At 38.1% G+C, this 21,691-nt stretch overlaps 1 protein-coding gene across 1 annotated transcript; it reads left to right on the top strand.

Annotated features, from left to right (window-relative positions):
• The first annotated feature begins 1,902 nt into the window (after positions 1-1,902).
• On the top strand, positions 1,903-16,379 carry rfwd3 (ring finger and WD repeat domain 3). The gene is made up of 13 exons (XM_028451382.1): positions 1,903-2,085; positions 3,572-3,822; positions 5,567-5,832; positions 5,920-5,975; positions 6,460-6,648; positions 7,319-7,410; positions 7,744-7,858; positions 9,251-9,485; positions 11,100-11,250; positions 11,325-11,501; positions 12,374-12,585; positions 13,526-13,740; positions 15,942-16,379. The coding sequence occupies exons 2-13, from the start codon at positions 3,572-3,574 to the stop codon at positions 16,083-16,085; spliced, it is 2,103 nt and encodes a 700-aa protein (XP_028307183.1). The 5' UTR covers positions 1,903-2,085; the 3' UTR covers positions 16,086-16,379.
• Positions 16,380-21,691: the final 5,312 nt, after the last annotated feature.

Genomic DNA, 21,691 nt, shown 5'->3' with positions numbered 1-21,691 from the left:
GTCTTTTCCCAGGACATTTCACCACTAAAAGAAAAGTCTGCACAATGTGAAATATATAAGTGAACAGGAGTTGTCATCTTTAATGAATATAGGACATTTGGCATGTTACAAGAAAGTGACAGTGAGGCCCCGTCCCCTCACAGTGGAGAGCAATGTGTAGTATATAATGGTAATAAAACTCATGACGATTAAATTGAGTGATGTGGAAATCAGCTAGTGTCCCATGTTAACAGGTAGCTGAAAGCAGATTGTGCTTTAAAGTCTGTCATTAGTTAAGAGAGGCACCAATTTGACCAAAACACCAGTGAACCTCTGACCCTAAGGTACACGTTTATCTCTCCAACAATGCAAAACATAATTCAAATACCTGGCTGACACCATCATTCATCAATAAGTATGCAAATGATTTCATTACAGTCACACACTCAGATTTCCTCCTGTTAAAATTTAGCTCTATTTTTACTGATGAGGCATAATTTAAAGGTAACAAGCCACGCTGGATTTTTTTTTTTTCATTTTTTTTTGTATCATTGTCCATAGAAAATTTGTGGGGGATTTATACACAATACACACCATGAAAAGTTTTCTTTAATTTTTTTTTTTATTAGCTAAAAATGATGTGGTAGTTCCCAGGGGTGTCCCGATCCAATATTGATATCGGATATCGGTCCGATACCAGCCAGAAGACGAATATCGGATTTTATCGGACTGCATCTAAATTCTCCGATATATATTATATTACATTTATTGAATTGTAGAATACTGTAGATATTATGTTGAAGATTAAAATGTACTGTATGTAACCAATTAGTTAATAATAAATGGGTCAGTTTTTCTCATACCTACTGTTGCTGACTAATGTTTTCTGTTTGTGTAACATGACTTGATCAAGCCTTTTCTAACATTCCACACTACAAAATAAGTAATAAAACTATGTATGATTTGAGCTGATATTGTATCAGATCGATATCGGTATCGACCAATAGTCAAGGCTGCAATATCGGTAATGTATCGGAAGCAAAAAAGTTGTATCGGGACATCCCTAGTAGTTACCATGATTTTTGAAAGAGAATATATTATTTTCTTTATCTTTATTTTTTTGTTTATTTTTACTCACAATAAACAACTTACAATGAGAATATATCAAATAACATACAATTAACAACATAACCATTTTTTTTATTTAGTTCAATTTTATGGACAAATTGCAATACTGTAGTTTGCAAATCAGGGAAAACATCATAAAGGGAACAAAGAACAAAGTCAAGGAAAACACAGTAGTCAAGAATAAAGCAAATACAGTGCGTGGCACTTGGAGGTACAAGAAACAATTCTTCATGCAAATGCAGAGTTTTTTTTCACCTTTTTTGTTTTTCAAAAACTTAAGACTATTCATATAATAACTAAACTCGATTAATTAAATATTAAATATGACATAGATATCAATTAATATATTATAATATTGACATTAGGAAATAAAAAAAATAATTGAACGTTATTCACAGTACACTCATTTTTCTCTATAACATTACAGAAGTTAGTCCATCAAACATGACATCATGAGCAACAGCAATAAAGAAAGGAAAAAATACAAATAAAGAGACATTGTATAAGATAGATCAGTCTAGGTTAAAGAGGTTATAAAGCAGTCAGAATTCTAATCTTTAAATAAATAATTTATTAAATTGGATGTGTGGATAGATTTCTTATTATCGGTCAATTTGATGGATTCTATGTGTGTGGGTTAGTTTTTTGGGGGCGAATTTAGATTTAAGGATGTGGAATTTACCAACCAAAATCATCAGATTAAATTGTTTTTTTATTTAATTTAATTTTTTTTTTTTTTTTTTAGAAAGAAACCAACAAACAAACACAACGTCATCAATCTTTGTTGATGACGTCACGGAGTTGGGGGCGGGCAGCGCGGGATAAACGTGAGGCCGCGAGATTTGAGAGCTTTGCTTTACCTAAACCTGTGCAGTTTCATTTCATCAACGGCTCCATAGATCATTGATTTTTTGCTCTAAATGTCGGAGCTCTGTCTGGTCCTTCGGTGCCAGATCAGATGCTAGTGAGCCTGAGCGGGTAGGTTTGAGTGTCGGAACGATGTGCTTCCTCAACTAACCATGCACAACGTTAGGAGCTAACGTTGTGCATGTGTATGCTAACAACTCAACACACACACACTCATTAACTGCATGTTGTACCTATATATCAAACTTTTGTCTCTGTAGTAAGATATTTCTAAACAAACTGAACGCATCCAGGGTAGTTATCTTCCTCTGTGGCTACTTTATTTGCTCGGAGGCCTCGCCAGTCCTCGGTCTCTCGTACAGCGGCTTAACCAACAGGCTCTCCCTTTCAGCGGCTGTGCCCTACTGCTTGGATGCATATCAGTATTTCCCGATTAAATAATACGTTTATTCCTAATGCACTGTAAATGTTGGCAGCTTTTAATGCCAAAATAGCAGCATTTTAGTTAAATTGATAAATTCCTAGGATTTTTCTTAAGTGTTTTCTCGTCCGATCAGTGTAGATCCGTGGTTCCCAAACAGGGGTACGTGTACCCATAGGGTTACACGAGCACATTGCAGGATGTACTCTGAAAGATTGAACAATTAATTTATAAATAATCGGAAAATGTTCCTGATTACTTTTCAAACATTTTTTGGGTCAAATTAATAGCACTATTGCTCAATAAATTACAATATTTTCTTATAATTTATTGAAACATGATTATTTCATGCATTTTGTCACACTATTTATAAGACAATAATTTGCTGCATTTTACCAAAGAGACAGTATTAATATTTAATCTGTTTATTGTAATCACAAAAGTTGTAGTTCACTCATTGTTTTGAATTTGATTAAGCCTTAAGGAACCAATGTTCAAGATACATTTAGGGGTTTAGGAGAGCCCACTGTTCCACAAATGAAATGGTATGAAATTATATAGAGGGTACTTGTTATGATATAAAGAGGGGGTGCAAATGATTTGACAAAAATGGAAAGGGGGTACACGGGACAAAAAAAAAATTGGGAACCACTGATGTAGATGTTGGGCAGATGTGTGTAGATGTTTCTCACCATTAAAACATCTCTCATCCCTATGATAAAGTTTTGTGAGTTGCCAACTTTTCTTTATCAGCAGTTGTGCACTCATGACTTGATAACCTGTACTTTAATATTCACATAAGATTCAACAAACTAGTTGTCATGTGTCTTCCTCCAACAAAATATATGGTTGTTAAAATTATTATTTTTTAATTATGAGACCAGTAATCTACATTCAAACTTTTAAATATTTTAGCTAGTGTTACAAAAAGGCTAAATGATAAAATACTGTTTGAAGTCGTTATCACTTACTTTCCTCTGCATTTAACAAGACATAGTTTTATACCTGTAATTTCTCCCGACTGTACAAAACTGATTCATTTATCTAAAATGGTTAAACTTGTAAATATTTCTAGCTTTTGTAAGGTCAAAAAGGTTTGAAGCTGCTTTGATGACGTGAGTCTTGTCAGAGTAGAGATTGATGAGCTGGCTTTCACTGTGCTTCATGTCTCTGTAGATGGAGTCCATGGAAGTAGACCTTCCAGTAGAGCTGCAGGTTGCAGGCGGTGAACAGCCTGGCGTCAACGCAGCGGAACAGTTTGTTATCTCAGACTCTGGCAGCAGCACTGAGATAGACGAGGATGAGGATGATGGTGACATCGAAGGCCGTGTGCTTTCAAGGCTTCTCCCAACCTGGGCGTTCAGTCAGAGGGTGGCCACGGTGACATCCTCAGCTTCCCAGGGGGCACCACTACGACGGAGACTCAGGTGCAAACAATAGATCCTTGCATGTTAATCAGGTTTATCTATACTAGTACAGTGCACGTCGGAAGTATGTATTCATATAAAGCTTAAGTAGAGTTGTCAATTATGGGCAAATGAGTGTGTTTGAAGGTTAGCTGTACGAAGAGGTGTACATACTCTGTACTCTGTAGTGTTATAAAGGGGTATAATTGCGGGTGCAAAGTAAAATAGTGTGTGCGATTTCCCTGGTGTAATTCTATGGGACATGCGTATGATAAATTGATGAATAAAGTTTGCACCAATGTTTGCTGGACTTAAACAAAAAGGTAATGAATGTCATCCCCTGTCCTTAGACCCTCCATCGGCAAGGAAAAACTCAAAAAACCCAGTGGGAAAATTAATTACACACAAACATGTCATGTACATCCAAGGTGCGCATTATGTTATAAACACATGGTGAAAATATCAGCGTTTATAATGTCGTGTTTGCAGAGAAATGTGCATGTTTACACGGACTTAGCAGGCATGTGTCCAAAGTACAGAGCCAGAGAATATCTGGATGCCCCTCCCCCATCTCATGTCCGATCTAACCAGCGTTCAAAATATAATTAAAATAAATGTTTTGCCATGTAATCACCAAATACAGTAAGTCCAAAAATAATGGATGCACACACTCGGGCTATGTGCAAGCTGGTAAAAAAGTTTCAGGATTTTTTAAATATTTGGAAATAAGAGTGAGCAGGGAGTAAGCAAGGAATCTCTGTCTGTGTCCCCCTCAAATATCTCTGCGAATCAGGCTCAGACTTTCAACATGGCTGCAGCATGGTTCAAAAGTATGCAATGTCGGATTTGTTTGAACTGCAATGATACCATTCATAAAGAATTTCATAAAATCGCAGGTAGTCGTGGTAACTCAGGATAAGTTGAAAGCTGCGTTGAATCTACACAAGTGACTGCACAAAGGGCCTTTAAAAAAATGACTAAAGTGGGTCTAATATCCTAAAAAAAAACCTCTTAAATATTGACCAGCAGGTGTCCTCAGTGAGAAACATTTGTAACTAAGATGAGTAATAATAATAATATAAATAAGCTTATAGCCTTTATTACAGTGCTAAATATTATGCTCTGCACATTTCATTTGGTCAACTAGCTACAAGTTTGTTTGTTTATATTGCCAGATTTCATCCCATTTGAGATGTTAGCTTTCTTCGTTGCAAATTTTTTGTACTAAAACTGTCATCTTAATATTTTTTCTCAAAATAGTGATTCACAATATAGATCTTGATGGGCAGAGGCTCTGTGTCGGGGTAGCAGAGCTGAGGCGGGGGCTCGAGGAATGGTGCTTCAGAGCCGCCCTGTGGCGTCCCAACCAGCAGAACACCAACACTCTGCTGGAGCGGCTTCACTTTTTGCTCACTTTGAGTGAACCATGTGTGTTTGTGTGTTTAATTCAGAATTAAATTTGCATTAGGAATTAAGTGTTTACAAGGTCAGTTTAATGAGGATTTAACTTTTATTCTGAATTAAAGAGGAACTAAATCTTTCCTCTTTTTTATAGCAAGACATATTTCCTATGGGCACTGCGCTAGTTGTATAAAATATTTATGAACTGGTTAGTATGTATTTTGTATAATTAATGAGGATTTTTCATCAGTTGCAGGAAAGATACACTGCCTATGGTTGACATGTACTGTGTGCATCATTTTGAGTTAGTTTGTTGCTGTGAGTTTTTCTCTGAGAGATAAAGAAGCTAATGCTCCCTCTGCAGACAGGGCCTCAGGGTGCACTACCCCAGCCAGACTGCAGCGTCCTTCAGAGGCTTCCCAGACTTTTTGCTTCGGGTTCCTGCTGCCAACGTGGATGCAACCGAGTCAGGCAGCGCCACAGACATCAGCGAGTCTGAGAACGAGGCAGTAGGGGACGAAGGAAACATGTCTGCTGCTGCTGCTGCTGATTCTGCTGCTTCTGCAGATCCCGTTCAGCCTGCTGTGGTTTCTGTCCAACAGGAGGAACCACAGCACATCAATCCCACCGGTGAGTCTGTCGTTTCACATTGCTATGGTCAGGTGTGTTGTTACCCGGTGTATTCTGAATTTGATTTCATCATCTTTTGTTTTTTAGACGCCCCGTCAGCCAGCGTCTCTGATACGATCAATACAGCCACTGAGAATGTCCAGGTGACTGTCACACAATCTGTCATGTCATTTTGGAAATGTATCATATCTTTCAATATTCTTTAATTTTTGGTCCTTGATCCCACTCGATGTAATTTGTACTCACTGTTTCGCTCTCTCAAGGGGCTTTTCCTCCTTTTTTGAAGTTCAATTTTTTTCTCCAGTGCTTTGTTTTAAGCACCGACTCCGTTGCATGTTTACCTTGATGATCTCATATTAGGTTTATCTTTTGTTAAACAAAGCTTTGATGCTACAATGGATGTAAATTTTCTGTTAGGCTGTTGTTACATCAAACGCTTTAATATTTCCACACTATATACTGCGCATGGAAGTTATATAGTAATTTAACAGGATAATAATTGTGTCTGTGTATGTAAAAATAAATTTTTATTTAAGAGGAGTGAAAAAAGTTTTCTTTTATCATGTTTAAATGTCTAAAACCATGGCTCTTTAGAGTTGGGTTGACTGGTGTGATCTCTGCTTCCAGTCGTCATTGTCCGCCTCTCAGAAATCTAACGGCGAGGAGACGGAGGGCGATATCTGCACCATCTGCTTCGAGGCGTGGACGACAGCAGGAGAGCACAGGCTGTCTGCGCTGCGATGCGGACATCTTTTTGGCTACACGTGTATCCAGCGCTGGCTGAAATCTCAACGGCCCAATGCCAAATGTCCACAGGTCAGCAGGGTCGCCTTTTAGGGCCTATACTACGTAGCTAGATAATTATATCCTGGATTTATCCTCATTAGCAGGCTTCAGAAGCCAGTAAAGAAGCTGTCCTACGAATCTCGATTACAACTCGCTAAGTTAAGAGAGTTGATTTCAGCCTGACTACGTGCGCACTGTTGTGAAAGATGAGGAGATTACGGCGTCAGACCAATCACAGAGAAACTGTGGCGCAATTTACGTCACAATTGAGGAATAATTTTTTAAAAATATGAAGAATTAAAATCCATAATTCAGATCATTTCCTGTTGGATGTCATCGGTAAATGAAAGGATTGCATTGATGTATGAATATTCTCTTTTTCACAATGATCTTCCTTTTATAGGACATGTCGTTTTCTAAGAGAACTGATTGGTCTAGAGGCAGGACTTAAGTACTCGCTCAGTTTCTATCCGGAACAAAACTTGGTCCCGACCAGGTTTGGTTTTCAGCCCAAGTTACCATGGTGATTTAGCCCTGTAAGATGTTAGCCAGCTTTGTAGTCAAGCACACACTGATTAAATCCCGGAAGTGAGCACGATAAGAGGAAATCTAGTTTCGTAATATAGGCCTTAAGGGAAAACGCTCACGTGTTGAAAGAAGTATTTACATGTTTTTCTCTCTCACTGTGTTTGTTTGTTAGTGCAACAAGAAAGCCAAGCACTCTGATATCGTCTTGCTGTATGCTCCGAAGTTAAGAGCCCTGGACAACACAGAGCAGGAGAGCTTGAAAAGGTGAGTGTTCTGTCTGCCAACATGTCAGCCTCTAATACAGAGGTGGACAATTTTTACCACAGCGGGGCCACAAAAATGTGGTTTTCTGATCTGAGGGCCACAATTATCAACATTCATGTGAGCATTTAGAATAATGACCAATCTGAGCATTAATGCAGGAAAGAACAGTGAGTTTTTGTTCATGTGTTTTTGATCATTCTATGTATTTATAGTGAGGTAGAAGTAAGACTCTTTCATAGGTTAAGAGAATTGCTGAATTTACTCACAAAATACAGTGAATACGATTGTTTTTTATTCAAACGTGTGTGTGTGTGTGTGTGTTTGTGTGTGCAGATTTTTGGAGCAGGAGCAGTGTTTGAGGAGGAAAGCAGAGCTGGAGATGGCTCAGTGCAAACTGAAGCTCCAAGTCATTACCAGCCAATATGGACAAGCACAGAAAGAGCTCCAGGTATCACTGACTGCTTTTCTTTTTTCTCAGCCAATTTATTCCCACTCATATCAATAATTATCTTTGTTTATCATTTTCTATGAAAAGTCCAGAGGGCAGCACAGATGTGCAGGCAGGCTTTTCACTGAAAAGCTGTCAATGGTTTATTTTTTATGTATGATTTATGTGTCTGTATTTTGGCAGAGTTTAATATTTTGACAGTCATGCACGGTGCACCCAATGGAATACTTCCAACCAGTCCATTTTTTTAACAACTTGTGGAGTTTCATATTCCTTCCAAAACCATTATTTTAATGGCGTCTTTTAATGTGACAGAAACTCAAGATGTTTTCTTTCCTCTGGGAGTCTTTGTGTAAACGGTAAATGTGCTGCATTGTTCTGATACTGTGAAGGAACTCATGCCATCGACCAGTCCTTCATGTTTGTGTTAGCTTAGCACATAGCAACGCAAGCTGACCATGGCCAAAGTGGGAAGGGGTAAGGGGACGCGCTATGTTATTTAATTGACTGATATGATATCTCACTTGTTAAATCAAAGATTGCCAAAATATTTGATATCTCCTGAATGTAAAAGTTTTGCTAATTTTTTATTATGCAATGATTTATCCTTTCATTAGTTAGTCTAATGTTGCCTGTGCCACTACTCACTACTTAACTCAAGCCAATTTTTCATTTGCAAAAAGAGCAGTGAGAATTATTACTTTCTCAGCTCCAAGAAGTTCCTCATTACCCCTGTTTCGCCAACTTTGCATACAGTTTATCAAATCGACAAACTTCAAATTGCTCAATTCGTACATGGTTCGTTCAATAAAATACTCCCACCATTTTTTAACAATTATTTTACAGCTAATAATGAAATGCATGCATACCCTACCCAAACAACTCTCAAACCTTGGCCCCTCCATCACGTACCACTGCTTCTCTGTTTAGCATTACATCCAGAGGTTCCAGAATATGGAATTCACTTCCTCCTCATCTGATCAAACTTTCCCTGTGCTCATCCATTTCAATGTTTTACTGTCTTGACGTTCGTTTCATTTATCTTGACTTTATCGTTTATTTTTTCTCTTTAGTTAAAGTTTAAATGTGAAATTGGGAGCACTCTTCTTCAAGCCCCTTGATGGTTTTTTGAGTTTTCTCTAGCATGCCTTTAAAGTGTGTTGGTTTTTGTTCATGTCTTTCCACTGTTGATATTATGTTTTGTAGTATTTTTTTAACCTTGCCCAATAAAAAAAAGAAAATCATCCTATCAGGCCTCTTAAAAAAAAATAACAAATATGCCATTATCTGCTGAGTGCTTATCATGCAATAGTCCTCGGGGAAAATCCCAATAGCATTGTATGGACATGCTGTGATTGTGTCACGGCTTTAACTTTTCCTATGGTTTTGTAGGAACTGAAAGCTTTGATGGCGCAGAGCGGTAAGAGCTCCACCCCCTGCTCGTCCACGTCCTCCTCTCTGCTCAGCGGTCTGTCTCAGCGGGCGGACGGTCTCAAGTCGGCCAACTACAACTTCTCCAAAGCAGTGCTGGTGTCTCAGGCTGGAGGATGTAGGGTCATGTCTTACTGTGAGCCGCTCAGCTGCCTGCTGGCCTCGCAGCCGTCGGCTCACGCCACACTTTTACCCGGTGAGAAAAACTCTCTAGATCTATTCAGTGGTTGGTTAATCAATTAACCAACTTAAATTTAAGTGTTCTAAAACCAAGAAGGTAATGAAGTGCTACACAGCAATAATGAAAAATAAACAGTTAAGGCACTGACGTATCCCTAAACCACTGAAGAATTGCAATGATGTTGTTTATTTTCTGTTTGTTTATTGGGGCCCGCGCACAACGGTGTGTAGGACCCTGTTGTAATTCACCTCGTTTTATTATTTTTCTTCTAGAGGAAATTATTGCATTTCTTAGGGCCTAAACACGTTCAAAAACTTGTAAAAATTTGTACACATATCTGGACTGGCGAAAATTTTGATATTTTGGGGGAATTGCAAATGTGAATGGCAAAATGACTCAATAGCGCCCCCTTGAAAATTGTATTGGCTCCCAGCTTGGATTGATGACATCATCACTGTAGAGAGCGATGATGTCAAAATTGTTCAGTGTACTGAAAAACTTACTTCAGTACACTGAGGATTTGCCTGATCTGGGTAAGTAACTGTTATGTCTTTCTACCACAACAGGGTTCTGACCAGGAATTTTTCACAGCATAGGGGATCCCCCCCTCGAAGCATATGGTAGTTATTAAGAGTTTGCCAAAAAAAATTAGTTATGGTTTAACCCATGATAGCCCTCATTCATAGTCATAGCGCCACCTATTGGTAAAAGGTAATCATAGACATTATATTTGCACAGAGCACTGCAGGAAAATTTGTGATATAATCCTTCAAAATGGTCAGCTATGTCTCAACACCTCGACGTGCACCACGTCTCGACATGCGTGTGGTTTCGAGGTTACTTTATTATATAACTATGTATGCATATATGTTTTGTTTATACTGTGTACATATTTAAAAACTTGAGACTGTAAGTTGTAATGTCATATATTTGTACTGTTACCAATATTTTTTTAATTACAAAAACAAATATATATAGTCTGAATACACATGTAGAAGATATCATTTCTAATAAATCATATATCCAATAAAGTGCCTGTTCCCAAATGAGGAAATGAAATAAAAAATGCTACAGTGCTGTCTTGTTTTTAAAGCCTTAATAAATAACCTAATCAGATTAAAAATTCATAAAGACAGAATTTATTGCCTCAAAAACATTTTCCAACATCCATAGGATTTTTTGTTGTTGAGCATGTTTTGTTAATACATTTTTTCTCCACCCTCTATGGAAAATATTAACTAATAGTGTTGTTTTGTTTGTTTAAGTGTGACCTGCTTATAGATAAAAGCACTTTATTAGAATATCATTAGCCCTAAAAAAGTAAACAAAGCAGCTTTAAAACCACTTTCTTTGTATGGAAGCACTTACCGGTAATTTCAGTACTTTTTTATTACTTCATTTTTGTAAATGTGTATCGTCAGCACTCTGCTGCGTATATATATATATATATATATAGATATGCTTTTTTTTGTTTTTTTATAAATAAAATAAGTTTTCATCTTTCCATCTTTCTTGTGGCTCTGACACTGAAAACAAGTCTGTGACCCACTTGTTGAAAGCCTTTGCTGTAAAATGAAGTTGCTGATGTGTTGGAGAGGCCTAGTTAACTCTGGTGTTTCCTGGTTTCAGGTTATGGGGTGAAGAAGGTGAGCATGATGAACATGAAGGCCAACGAGTACGTTCCCATCCACAGTAAACAGATCCGAGGTCTGTCGTTTAACAGACAGAACGACAGCCTGCTGCTGTCCGCTGCCCTCGACAACACCATCAAACTCACCAGGTACAAAGCACGTTACCAGTGACGCCTTGTTCAGACTTAGACTGACAATAACACCTGGTTTGTGTGTGTTACAGTCTGCTGACCAACACTGTGGTTCAGACTTATAACGCAGGAAAGCCAGTGTGGAGCTGCTGCTGGTGTTTAGATAACACCAACTACATCTACGCTGGTCTGAACAATGGATCCGTCTATGTTTATGACACGAGAGACACAAGCACTCACGTCAAGGAGCTTGAGCCGCTGCGTCCCAGGTCACACACACTCTAAACAGAAAGGATTTTAGGTACAGTTTAGAACAGTACAAGGAATTTAACCCATGCATTCGACATGGTATTTTGAAACAAAGTTAATGCTTTAAGTTCTTACATATGAAGACTTTTACATTGGGTAGATAGATACTTGATAGTTTAAAACTCAGACTAAGTATGAAAAGTTTCTTAAGAAAAGTACTTTGAAATCTGTTTTCTCTGCAACATTAAGGCTTGTGGGAACTTTTGCCATCGATGGTCACATGTATGTAAAAACTTTTCTTTAATAATTTCTAGCAATAATTAACAAACAAAATGTCATTTTCACTGTCATCAAAAGTATACTGCATTTTTAAATATATATTTATTAAAAAAAAAAACAGAACATTTATACATTTATGAAAAAATAAAAATAAAGGACATGCATAGATGGAAATTGTGAATAAAGTGTAGTGCCTTTTTGTCACATCTTTTGATGAACTACTTATTCTATTTTCAGAGTACATTTTATTCATTTTTTACAAGTTATCTCTAATGTTATTTTTTCATCATCTAAAGTTTGCTCTACTGTTCTCAACCAAATATTTATTTTGGGTGAGATTTGTTGTTTCCATCTATGTACATTGAGTAGCAGCAGAAGGAAAAAAAAACAGCTGGATGTCTTCTCAACTATGATCAAAGTGGGTTCCCCCCCCCAAAAAAAAATATTAGATTGTGTGTAACTTATGACCAAATTTGGTATTGTGTTAATTTTTCAGTAATGCCTGGGATATATTGAATATAACTACCACCCTTGTTCTCCTAGCACTATTGTGTATCATTCAGGAGAACTTCAAGGACATGGTATGTATTCATGTGGTGTTTCTCGGCTACAGGTGCCCGGTAGCGTCGCTCTGCTACATCCCCCGATCAACGTCCAGCTCCTTCCCGTGTGGCGGTCTGATCGCTGGCACTCTGGACAGCGGCACTTTTTGGGAGCAAGAGAACGAGGCCGCCTACAAGCCTCACATCCTGCCACTGGAGAACGGCTGCATCGACATCCAGGTGGAGACGGAGAGCCGCCACTGTCTGGTGACTTACAGACCCGGTGAGACTCATCTGCAAAAATCCTCCGTGTTTTAGGGAGTAATAACGCACACCTGCACCAGCACAACAGACAGTGTTTGAAATGTCACACTGGCGTACTAAATAATAATGAATATGTAGTGCATTCACATTAGATAGTATGAAAAGATTGAGTATGTGAGAAATACCCAGATGTATACAATATTGGGACATTTCCTAAGTATGCATGATAGGAACACTCGTCATACTCAACCGGCCCATGATGCATTGCGAGCAGAATGTAAAATCCTCCTGGGACCCGCTTCAAGCTAAAAGTCAAACATCTCCATTTCAAAATAAGAGCATCTCTTCTCTTCCATTAGTTTTTAACACTTTTGTAAATAGGGCTCTTGTTTTGAAGTTAACCAGAAGTTTTGTCAGTAGCACAATGGAGGGTCTACTTGGTCACTTTCTCACTTAAAATGCTTTCAGAACTTTCAAAGGTGGAGAATCAACGGTGATATTTAGCCTCAGTGTGCTTTAGGTCGAAATGCGTCTTGGGAAACTATGCTTTAGTGGGCACAAACTCATTTAGTTTGTAGTGCATAGTACTGAGTATGCCATTTTGAACACAGACTTTGTATTAAGTATGTTGATGGAGCTCCAGCGAAAGCAGGTCTAGTTCTACACTTATTTCCTAAGTGTTAATAAATATTCACATCTTATGCGGAAATAATTGGAAACAAAGAAATTGTTGGATCCAAACCCAGATAATTAAATTTTTATTTCTATAGAGCCAAATGTAACACATTCCTCTTCTAGCACAAATCATATAAAAATCTACAGCATGTTTATTCTTTTTTTTTTTTTTTTTTATTAAAACAGTAAAAAATATGTCTAATTGCAAATGCATAAAAAGAAATTCAAAGAGCCAAAGTTTCTACTGTATATAAAGAATATCTTTATTGACGTCTGTCTTCCAGGACGTTCCAAACCAATGCAACGCTGCGTATTGATGGCACTCAGTCGAACTCCGCTCAATGACTCACACGATCTGCCCGAGTGCTCCTGTTCACCGGTCCAGACGTTCAACGCCGGCTCCTCCTGCAAACTGCTGACCAAGAACGCCGTTTTCAGGTGTCCGGATGGAGAGCGGACGCTTGTGTGTGCAGGAGAAGAGGCCACCAACTGCACTTTGGTCAGTCCTTCCTACAGTTACAGCACATTAAACGGGCTCCATTCATATTTGTAAAAAACAGATCAGGCGGGATTCTTATGAAAGCTCATCAGAGGCGGGTAGACACATTTACAACCTTACAGCTGTTCTGAGAAGTAGTGAAAACAGTGACTCCTAAAACAAGTATTTTGATACAAAATAAGCAATAAAAAATATGTATATATTGATATAGGCGATATTGTAATTTTCTCTATCACTAAAATATAAAAATCGATATTATTTTTTAGGCTTTGTGTGCCTATGGCGCCGACTGCTGGCCATCGTGTGTACAAACAGGTAGTTGAGATATGAAATATGTGTAGTGTGATGTAGGGATGCACTGAAATGAAAGTTCTTGGTCGAAACCGAAATAAAAATATTATGCAAATTATTAGGCCCATTGCATTTATGGCTCTGAATACATACCAACCTCACTAAAACAATTGTATAATATTATATTAATGCTTCAAAAATAATATTGTACAGACTTATCACTGACTGGGCTTCTGAAAAAGAGTCAGAATAAATATGTTTTCTCATTAAAACACAAATCAGCTTCTTAGCTTTATTTATTGTCCAAGCATGTTATTGTTTTACAGAGCATGTGGGTGTGCTTCGATTGCAGTGTGGATCATTTCCTGTTCATGATGTGAATCCCATCCAAATAATGATCTTTATACAAGTACAGTTGTGATAAAGTCCAGAGGATCTCTGAGAAACATGCACTGACAGACTCTGAAACCAGATGCTAATAGCTGTGCTAACGGTCCGTGTTAACAGACAGCGACGCATAACTACAGTGTTGGCGAGACACAGGGACATAAATCACACTCGCGTGCTCCGTCAACTCTGCTCAGAAAACACTTTAGTGCTCAGATATATTGATGCGTCATCAAAACACCCTGTTTCGGTCGACTTTTTCCAGTGCGGAAAGGGTTTTGGCTGAAAACCTAAAATCCACTTTTGGGCCGGAATTTTGGTGCATCACGATTGTGATTTGTTCTATTTAATGGATATTGTGTATTTAATTAAAAAGCCAACTAAAATAACCTAAATAAATGTTATATTAACCAGAATATTTCTTTCCTCCGGGCACTTCAGCTTCCTCCCACAATCCAAAAACATGACTGTTTGGTGGATTGAAGTCTCTTGATTGCCCATAGGAGTGAATGTGAGTGGTTGTTTGTGTCTGTGTTGCCCTGCGATGGACTGGCACCCTGTCCAGGGTGTACCCCCACCTAGCGCCCAGTGTGAGCCAGAGATAGGCACTGGCAGACCTCCTCGACCCTGAAAACAGGAATAAGCGAGTTTGAAAATGGATGGATTTGCATTTCCTGCAGAAAATGCAAGTGAGGAATCAGGTGCGTTGCTTAGCGTTAGCCTAGCAATAGCATTAACTTAGCATTAGCCTAGCATTAGCACTAACTTAGTATTAGCACTAGCCTAGCATTAGCATCTGCCTAGCAATAGCATTAACCGAGCATTAGCTAAGCATTAACCTAGCAATAGCTGAACATTAGCAAAAAGGTTGAAATGTGTTGAATGTCGTAACTGAACATGTTAAATGTCGAATGGTGAAAATCATTTGAAGAATGTCTGTGGACGAAGGGCTTGAAAGTTGAAAAAGCTGAAATTTCCAATTGAAATAAATGGGAAAGAAAAACTGTAACAAGTCAAAAAGTTTAAAAGTTACAAATTATAAAAGCAATTTATTTGTCAAAATCAGACAAACGGTGTAGGAGGAGTTAACGCAGATGGAAGAAAAAACGGATAACAATAGTGAGGATGTTGTTTTTACACTGAGTATATACAGTATATATACTCAGTGCTAGCAAACCTTTCCCTCCCTGCTACATCTGTCCCAAGCAAGCTTTAAATATTCCTATTGAGTTGAAAAGGTTATACCCAGAGTTAGTATAGTGCTTTGAGATGATTATTGTTGTAATTTGTGCTATATATAATAATAACGTTGAATTGAAGTATGACCAGCATTATAGTCCAATAAAAGCATGGTTATACTGTAATTTATTTGTCTTTATCTGCTCTTTAAACTATTGTATCATTATGGTGGGCCCACCCCTTCTGGTAACGAGACTTCAGGTGTCATCAATGATGTTGAACATCAGTATGAACCGTTTTTTGTAATATTCTACCCTGGTCATGATGGTCGTCTTTCTCTGCAGGTTTGGGATGCAAGCAGCGGTTTTTTGCTGCAGAAGCTCCCGGCCGACCTCCCAGTGCTGGACATCAGTCCTTTCTCAGTGAACGGGGAGCACTTCCTAGCCTCGCTGACGGAGAAGATGCTAAAGCTGTACAGGTGGCAGTGAACGCTAACGCACCCAGCTCAGTGTGTGGAACATGCTGCTGGACTTTTACCTCAACGTTAACACACAACTGAACCATTAAGGTTTTACATTCTCACCAATTTAAAAACTTGAATTAACACTGGAAGACTTTCACAAGCGTTCAGTGGATCAGTGACTTTTCCATCTTCATCTTCCAAACTAACAGATGTAAACGGGTGCTGCCTTTCACCGACTTTAGTTCATGTTCCTGTGTGTGAGGATCCAAGGGTCAATCTGTGTTTTTACATCCATTCGACAAATAAACCAGTTTTATTAGTTTGGTGTTGTTACTTTACAATCGGTGAGTCATGTTGAAAATGAGTTCCTCAGCAGTGAACAGGTTTTTCTGAGTAGGGTTTACATGTTTACAATTCTTGTTAAAATTCCTATTTTTACACCTTGTGGAATGGACTCTAAACTCTAAGGTTTTAGTATAAAATGATTTAAATCATGAACTTGTAACTTGCAAACCATGATCCCCATCTCAGCCTTCAAAGAAACATAGCCAACAAATCTTCCTTCTTCCCTTTCTCCAAATATGAAGCTAATTGTAACTTTTAACTGCAACAACACAATGACTAAACAGCTGATGGATCACTACTAAAGGTCTTAAATCATAAAAACAGTTAAGAATATTTTGGCATTTAAAGGGAATGTCAGGATAGGAAGTCAGACTAAAAAAAAAAAAATAGAAGTTGATCGACACAACATTCTTTTATACTAAACCACTAACAAATCTAGATCCTTCCTTTTGACCTTTGAAAATTGAGTAGGTTTGTTTTGGAAGGAGAAGCACAAACTGTTTAAGATATTAAGTATTAAAGTTAAATATTGGCCAGAGATTGTCAAATATGTTCTATGTTTAACTAAAGCAGACACACCACCCCACTTGCTTAGATAAATGTAGAGATCTTTTCATTTTAAAAGTAAATAAAGCCTGACACACACACTGTTGGTTTCTACAGTAATAAGTGCTCTTCATGTTGGGAATGGACTCTTGTAATTATTTCTAACAAATATAATTCTTTGCTCAATTTTTTTTCTGAGTGTTTTATATACATATTTATCACCAGTGATAAATTATTTAATTTCCATCAGTGAAAAATCTACATATATTTTGTTACTGCATTCTGTGTCAAAGGTAATAAATTCTGCATGTTTTAATAATTTAGTACTGGCTGTGAAAACATGGCCTACTTTCAGGATTGATACCGATATTTTCTGTTTAAACAAAAAAGAAATGAATATTAGTGTCAAAATAAGGTTGTGGAGTCTTTAAACTCCAGCATAGAGGATTTTTATTGCAACTTCGACATGTGTAGATAATCAATGCGGGGCTGTAGTGTAGGCGGGACATTGTTACACAGCCCGACCGTGGCTCAGGTGGTAGAGGGTCGTCTTCTGATCGAGAGGTTGGGGGTTCGATCCCAGTACCTGACTATGTGTCGAAGTGTCCTTGGGCAAGACACTGAACCCTAAGTTGCTCCCAGTGGTCGACTAGCGCCTTGCATGGCAGTCCTGTCCCACTGGTGTGTGAATGTGAGAGTGATTGGGTGAATGAGCTGATATGTAAAGCGCTTTGAGACTGCTTCAGTGTGGGGATAAAGCGCTATATAAAATCAAGTCCATTCCTTATTGGTCAATCCTAAATCTACTTAATCTTACTTTCTTTAGTGGGATTTACTCTCAGTAATTACAAACAGGTACTTGTCAGTTTAAGGATACAGGATTTAAGATATGATTTTCTGTGTACACAGTGAGTCCTACAGATATGCTTTAGTGTTTGTTTTATCTTTGTTCCAAATATGACTAAAATAATATCCTTATAGCAATATGATGTTGGTTTAATAATAATTACTTTAGGAAATGTCATGCTGCAGACTGGTTTGGACACTCTGTTTGTCACGTCAGGTCGAGAGAGACTCTAGAGCAGTAGTTCATAAATGACATGTCTTCAGCTCCTCTCACAGACCACTGTAATTAAACTGACACTCAAACCACTAAACTTCAATCCCAGAAACTGAGATTTCAGTTCTATCCAGACCAGCCCACGACATTATCAGCGACACCACGTTGAAGCTGTTATTAAGTCAGGGATGCTCAACATGTGGTTCTTTATGTCTTCATTTCAATTATTATTCCCCAAGAAAACCCTAAAAGGGGGAACATTTAACCCCTTTTTCACATTTCTTTTGACCAATTTTTGCTCCTCTTCAAAAAGTTTTGACAATTCTTTCAAACTTTACCTACCTTTTGCCAATAAATATCCCTTTTTTCCCCCCAATTTTTTGTTCATTTTTGTAAGTTCTGTTCGACACTTTCATCCAATTTTTGTCCTTTATTTAATTTTTTGGCCACTTTTCATCCAAATAAGCTAACTTTTGCCCAATAAATACTACTTGTTTCCTTTTTACCCTACATTTTGCCTCTTTTTGTTCCACATTTTGGCTCTTTTCACTATTTTTTACCACATTTTGCTCATTTAAGCTATCATTTGCCATTAAATACCACCTGGTTCCTCTTTATTTGCCCATTTTTGGGCCACTCTTGACTGCTTTTGGCTCATTTTAGTCACTTTCCACTCTTTCCTACATTTTTTTTTTGCCACTTTTGGACCATTTTTGGTCACTTGTTAATATGTCTGCCTCAACTCGCTTGTCGGACAGACAGGCCCACTTCGGGTCAACGGCCCACCGGGACGATACCCGGTATGCCATATCGCCAGTCCACCCATGTCTCCAGCTGTCAGTGGGCATTAAGTAGGAGTGCACCCTGGACGAGGCACCAGTTCATCACAGTGCAGCACACACAACCACTGACACTCCTACGGGCAATTTAAAGACTCACTGCAGTCACAACAGTCATGTTTTTGGATTGTGAATGCACTAAAGTATTTGTCAAAACCGGTTGTCATTGTTTTGTTGATGGTGTGGGTGACTGCAGCTGCTGAATGTAACTAATGAATGTAATCTAATCTGTCATCTGATTAACTTTTCAAGGCAATTGCGGCAACACTGCACAGTTACAAAAGTCACTTTTTAAAAAATGTTTTTATGTTACAGCCAGCCAGCCAATCATGCTGGATCCTGGTTGATAAGCATGTAATCAGAGTTTTAAACACCACATTTTGAAAGTCCTGTACTGGGTGTACCCGCCTTACGCCCAATGCTGACTGAAGATGGGCACTAGCAGACCCTGAGTGCAACTCTGATTGCAGGAAGAAGTCGGTACAGAAAATTAAAGAGATGGACGATATCTTGTGCAACAAGATTTCACAAAATTAAAACATCACAACAACATATATTGTCGATGGTACAAGTGGTATCGCGATATTTTGCTACATCTGTCCCAAGTGAGCTTGGGCAGTGAAGACTGTTCTAGTTCGATGTAAAAACTTGTTTTACAAAGTTCATGCACAGACATGAACATTTTTTTTAAGAAAGTGTCTATTTGTATGGTTGCCGTACGGACAACCCCCGGTGCTATTGGTACGGTTACCGAAGTACATGTATATAGCGTCTTAGGGTTAGTTTATAAACCTATACCATAACAATTTTTAGGGTAAGGTTTAGTCTTAGTCACATGACCTAAACTGGCCAATGACTGACCTATCACGTGACCTAAACTGACCAAATATGTCGGTATATTGATACGGTAACCGTACGGATAGCCACTGCCTTTTTTTAAAAGAATGTCATGATGATGATGATTTGGTTTTAATTGGTTTTTGCATCTTAAATAGGAAAAAAATGTCTTATTTATTGTTATAGTTATTGTTCATTCACTTGAGTTGAAAAGGTTATACCCAGATAAGTATGTAAGTATGCCCAAATTTAGTCAAATAAAAGCATACTTCAAAGAGCATTTCTTCTGGTATTTTTTTCCTTTCCAAAAATATCGTCCCGTACTGTTATTAAGCCCAGTATCGTAAGCCCAGTATCGTATATGACATCTCATGAATGAGACCATGTTACAGAGGGGGAGTCCTCCACGCCCCTCTGCGCTTGCCTTAGGACAGTTTCCCTCCCATTGCTATTATGATAGCTGTGTTCATCACCATGGCAACTGTTGTGATGGTGGTGAATATTATTTTATGGAGACGGTGTCTGTCCCTCGACCCATATTTCACAATGATTTTAACATAAAATCAAATAAAAGAGCTATCAATTATAAAAATCTGAAAAAAATTAAAATCTCAAATCTAGAAACACCAAAACATAAAACCATTAGATGTGCTCTATTAAATATTAGATCATTGAGATCCAAATCTCTACTAGTAAATGACCTTATCTCAGAAAATAACTTTGATTTATTCTGTTTAACTGAAACATGGCTGTATCAAGATGAATATGTTAGTTTAAATGAAGCCACTCCTCCCAGTCATTTAAATACTCATATGCCACGAGACATAGGCCGTAGAGGTGGTGTAGCAGCTATTTATCATTCCTCTCTCCTAATCTATCCTAAACCAAAGGCCAGTTACACTTCCTTTGAAAGCCTGGTTCTAAATTTATCTCATACCGAATCAAAAACCTGCCAGCCAGTCTTATTTGTGATAATTTACCGTCCTCCAGGCCCTTATTCTGAATTTCTATCAGAATTCTCTGAGTTTATATCAAACTTAGTCCTCAGTTCTGATAAAATACTGATAGTAGGAGATTTTAATATCCATGTTGACAAAGATAGTGATAGCATGAGCTCAGCCTTTATGTCCCTAATAGACTCAGTTGGCTTTTTTCAAACTATTAATGAAGCTACTCATCGTTTAAATCATACTCTTGATCTTGTTCCAACATATGGCCTTGATATTAATGAACTAAAAGTCTACCCTGAAAATCCTCTGCTATCAGATCACTTTTTAATATCTTTTAACATTATCCTAGAGGATCTCGCATTGTGCAATAAAATAGTTACGAGTAGAAATCTGTCCAATAGTGCTGTGGCTAAATTTAAAGAGGCCATTCCTGCTGCCTTAAACTCAGTGCACCATCCAATAAATAACTATGATATTAATTATAACCCCTCTCAACTGGATCTGCTTGTCGATAGCTCTGCTAGTCTACTAAAATCCACCTTGGACTCAATTGCCCCATTGAGGGAAAAAACTATTAAACGTCAGAGGAAAGCTCCGTGGTTTAGCTCTGAAACTCACACACTCAAACAAACAACCCGTAAATTAGAGAGAATGTGGCGCTCCAATAAAACAGAGGAGTCACGAATACTCTGGCAAGAAAGCCATAGTAAATACATGACAGCCTTACGACATAGTCGATCTACATACTATTCCTCACTAATTGAAGAAAATAAAAATAATCCGAGGTACCTTTTCAGCACTGTAGCCAGGCTAACACAAAGTCAGAGCTCTATTGAGCCCATGATTCCTCTAGCCCTCAGCTGTGAGGACTTTATGACATTTTTTAACGATAAAATTCATAAGATTAGAGATAAAATTAGCCACTCCCTGCCTTCACCTGGGCCTGCTGTACCATTAAATGTAAATAGGCCTAACCTAAACTGTTTCACACATATAGGACTTCAGGAACTTAACTCTATTATTTCATCCTCCAAACCATCGACCTGCCTTTCAG

Source organism: Gouania willdenowi, chromosome 6, assembly GCF_900634775.1.
Source record: "Gouania willdenowi chromosome 6, fGouWil2.1, whole genome shotgun sequence".
In the NCBI taxonomy this organism is placed as follows: domain Eukaryota; kingdom Metazoa; phylum Chordata; class Actinopteri; order Blenniiformes; family Gobiesocidae; genus Gouania; species Gouania willdenowi.
This window is presented reverse-complemented; position numbering and strand designations above follow the sequence as displayed.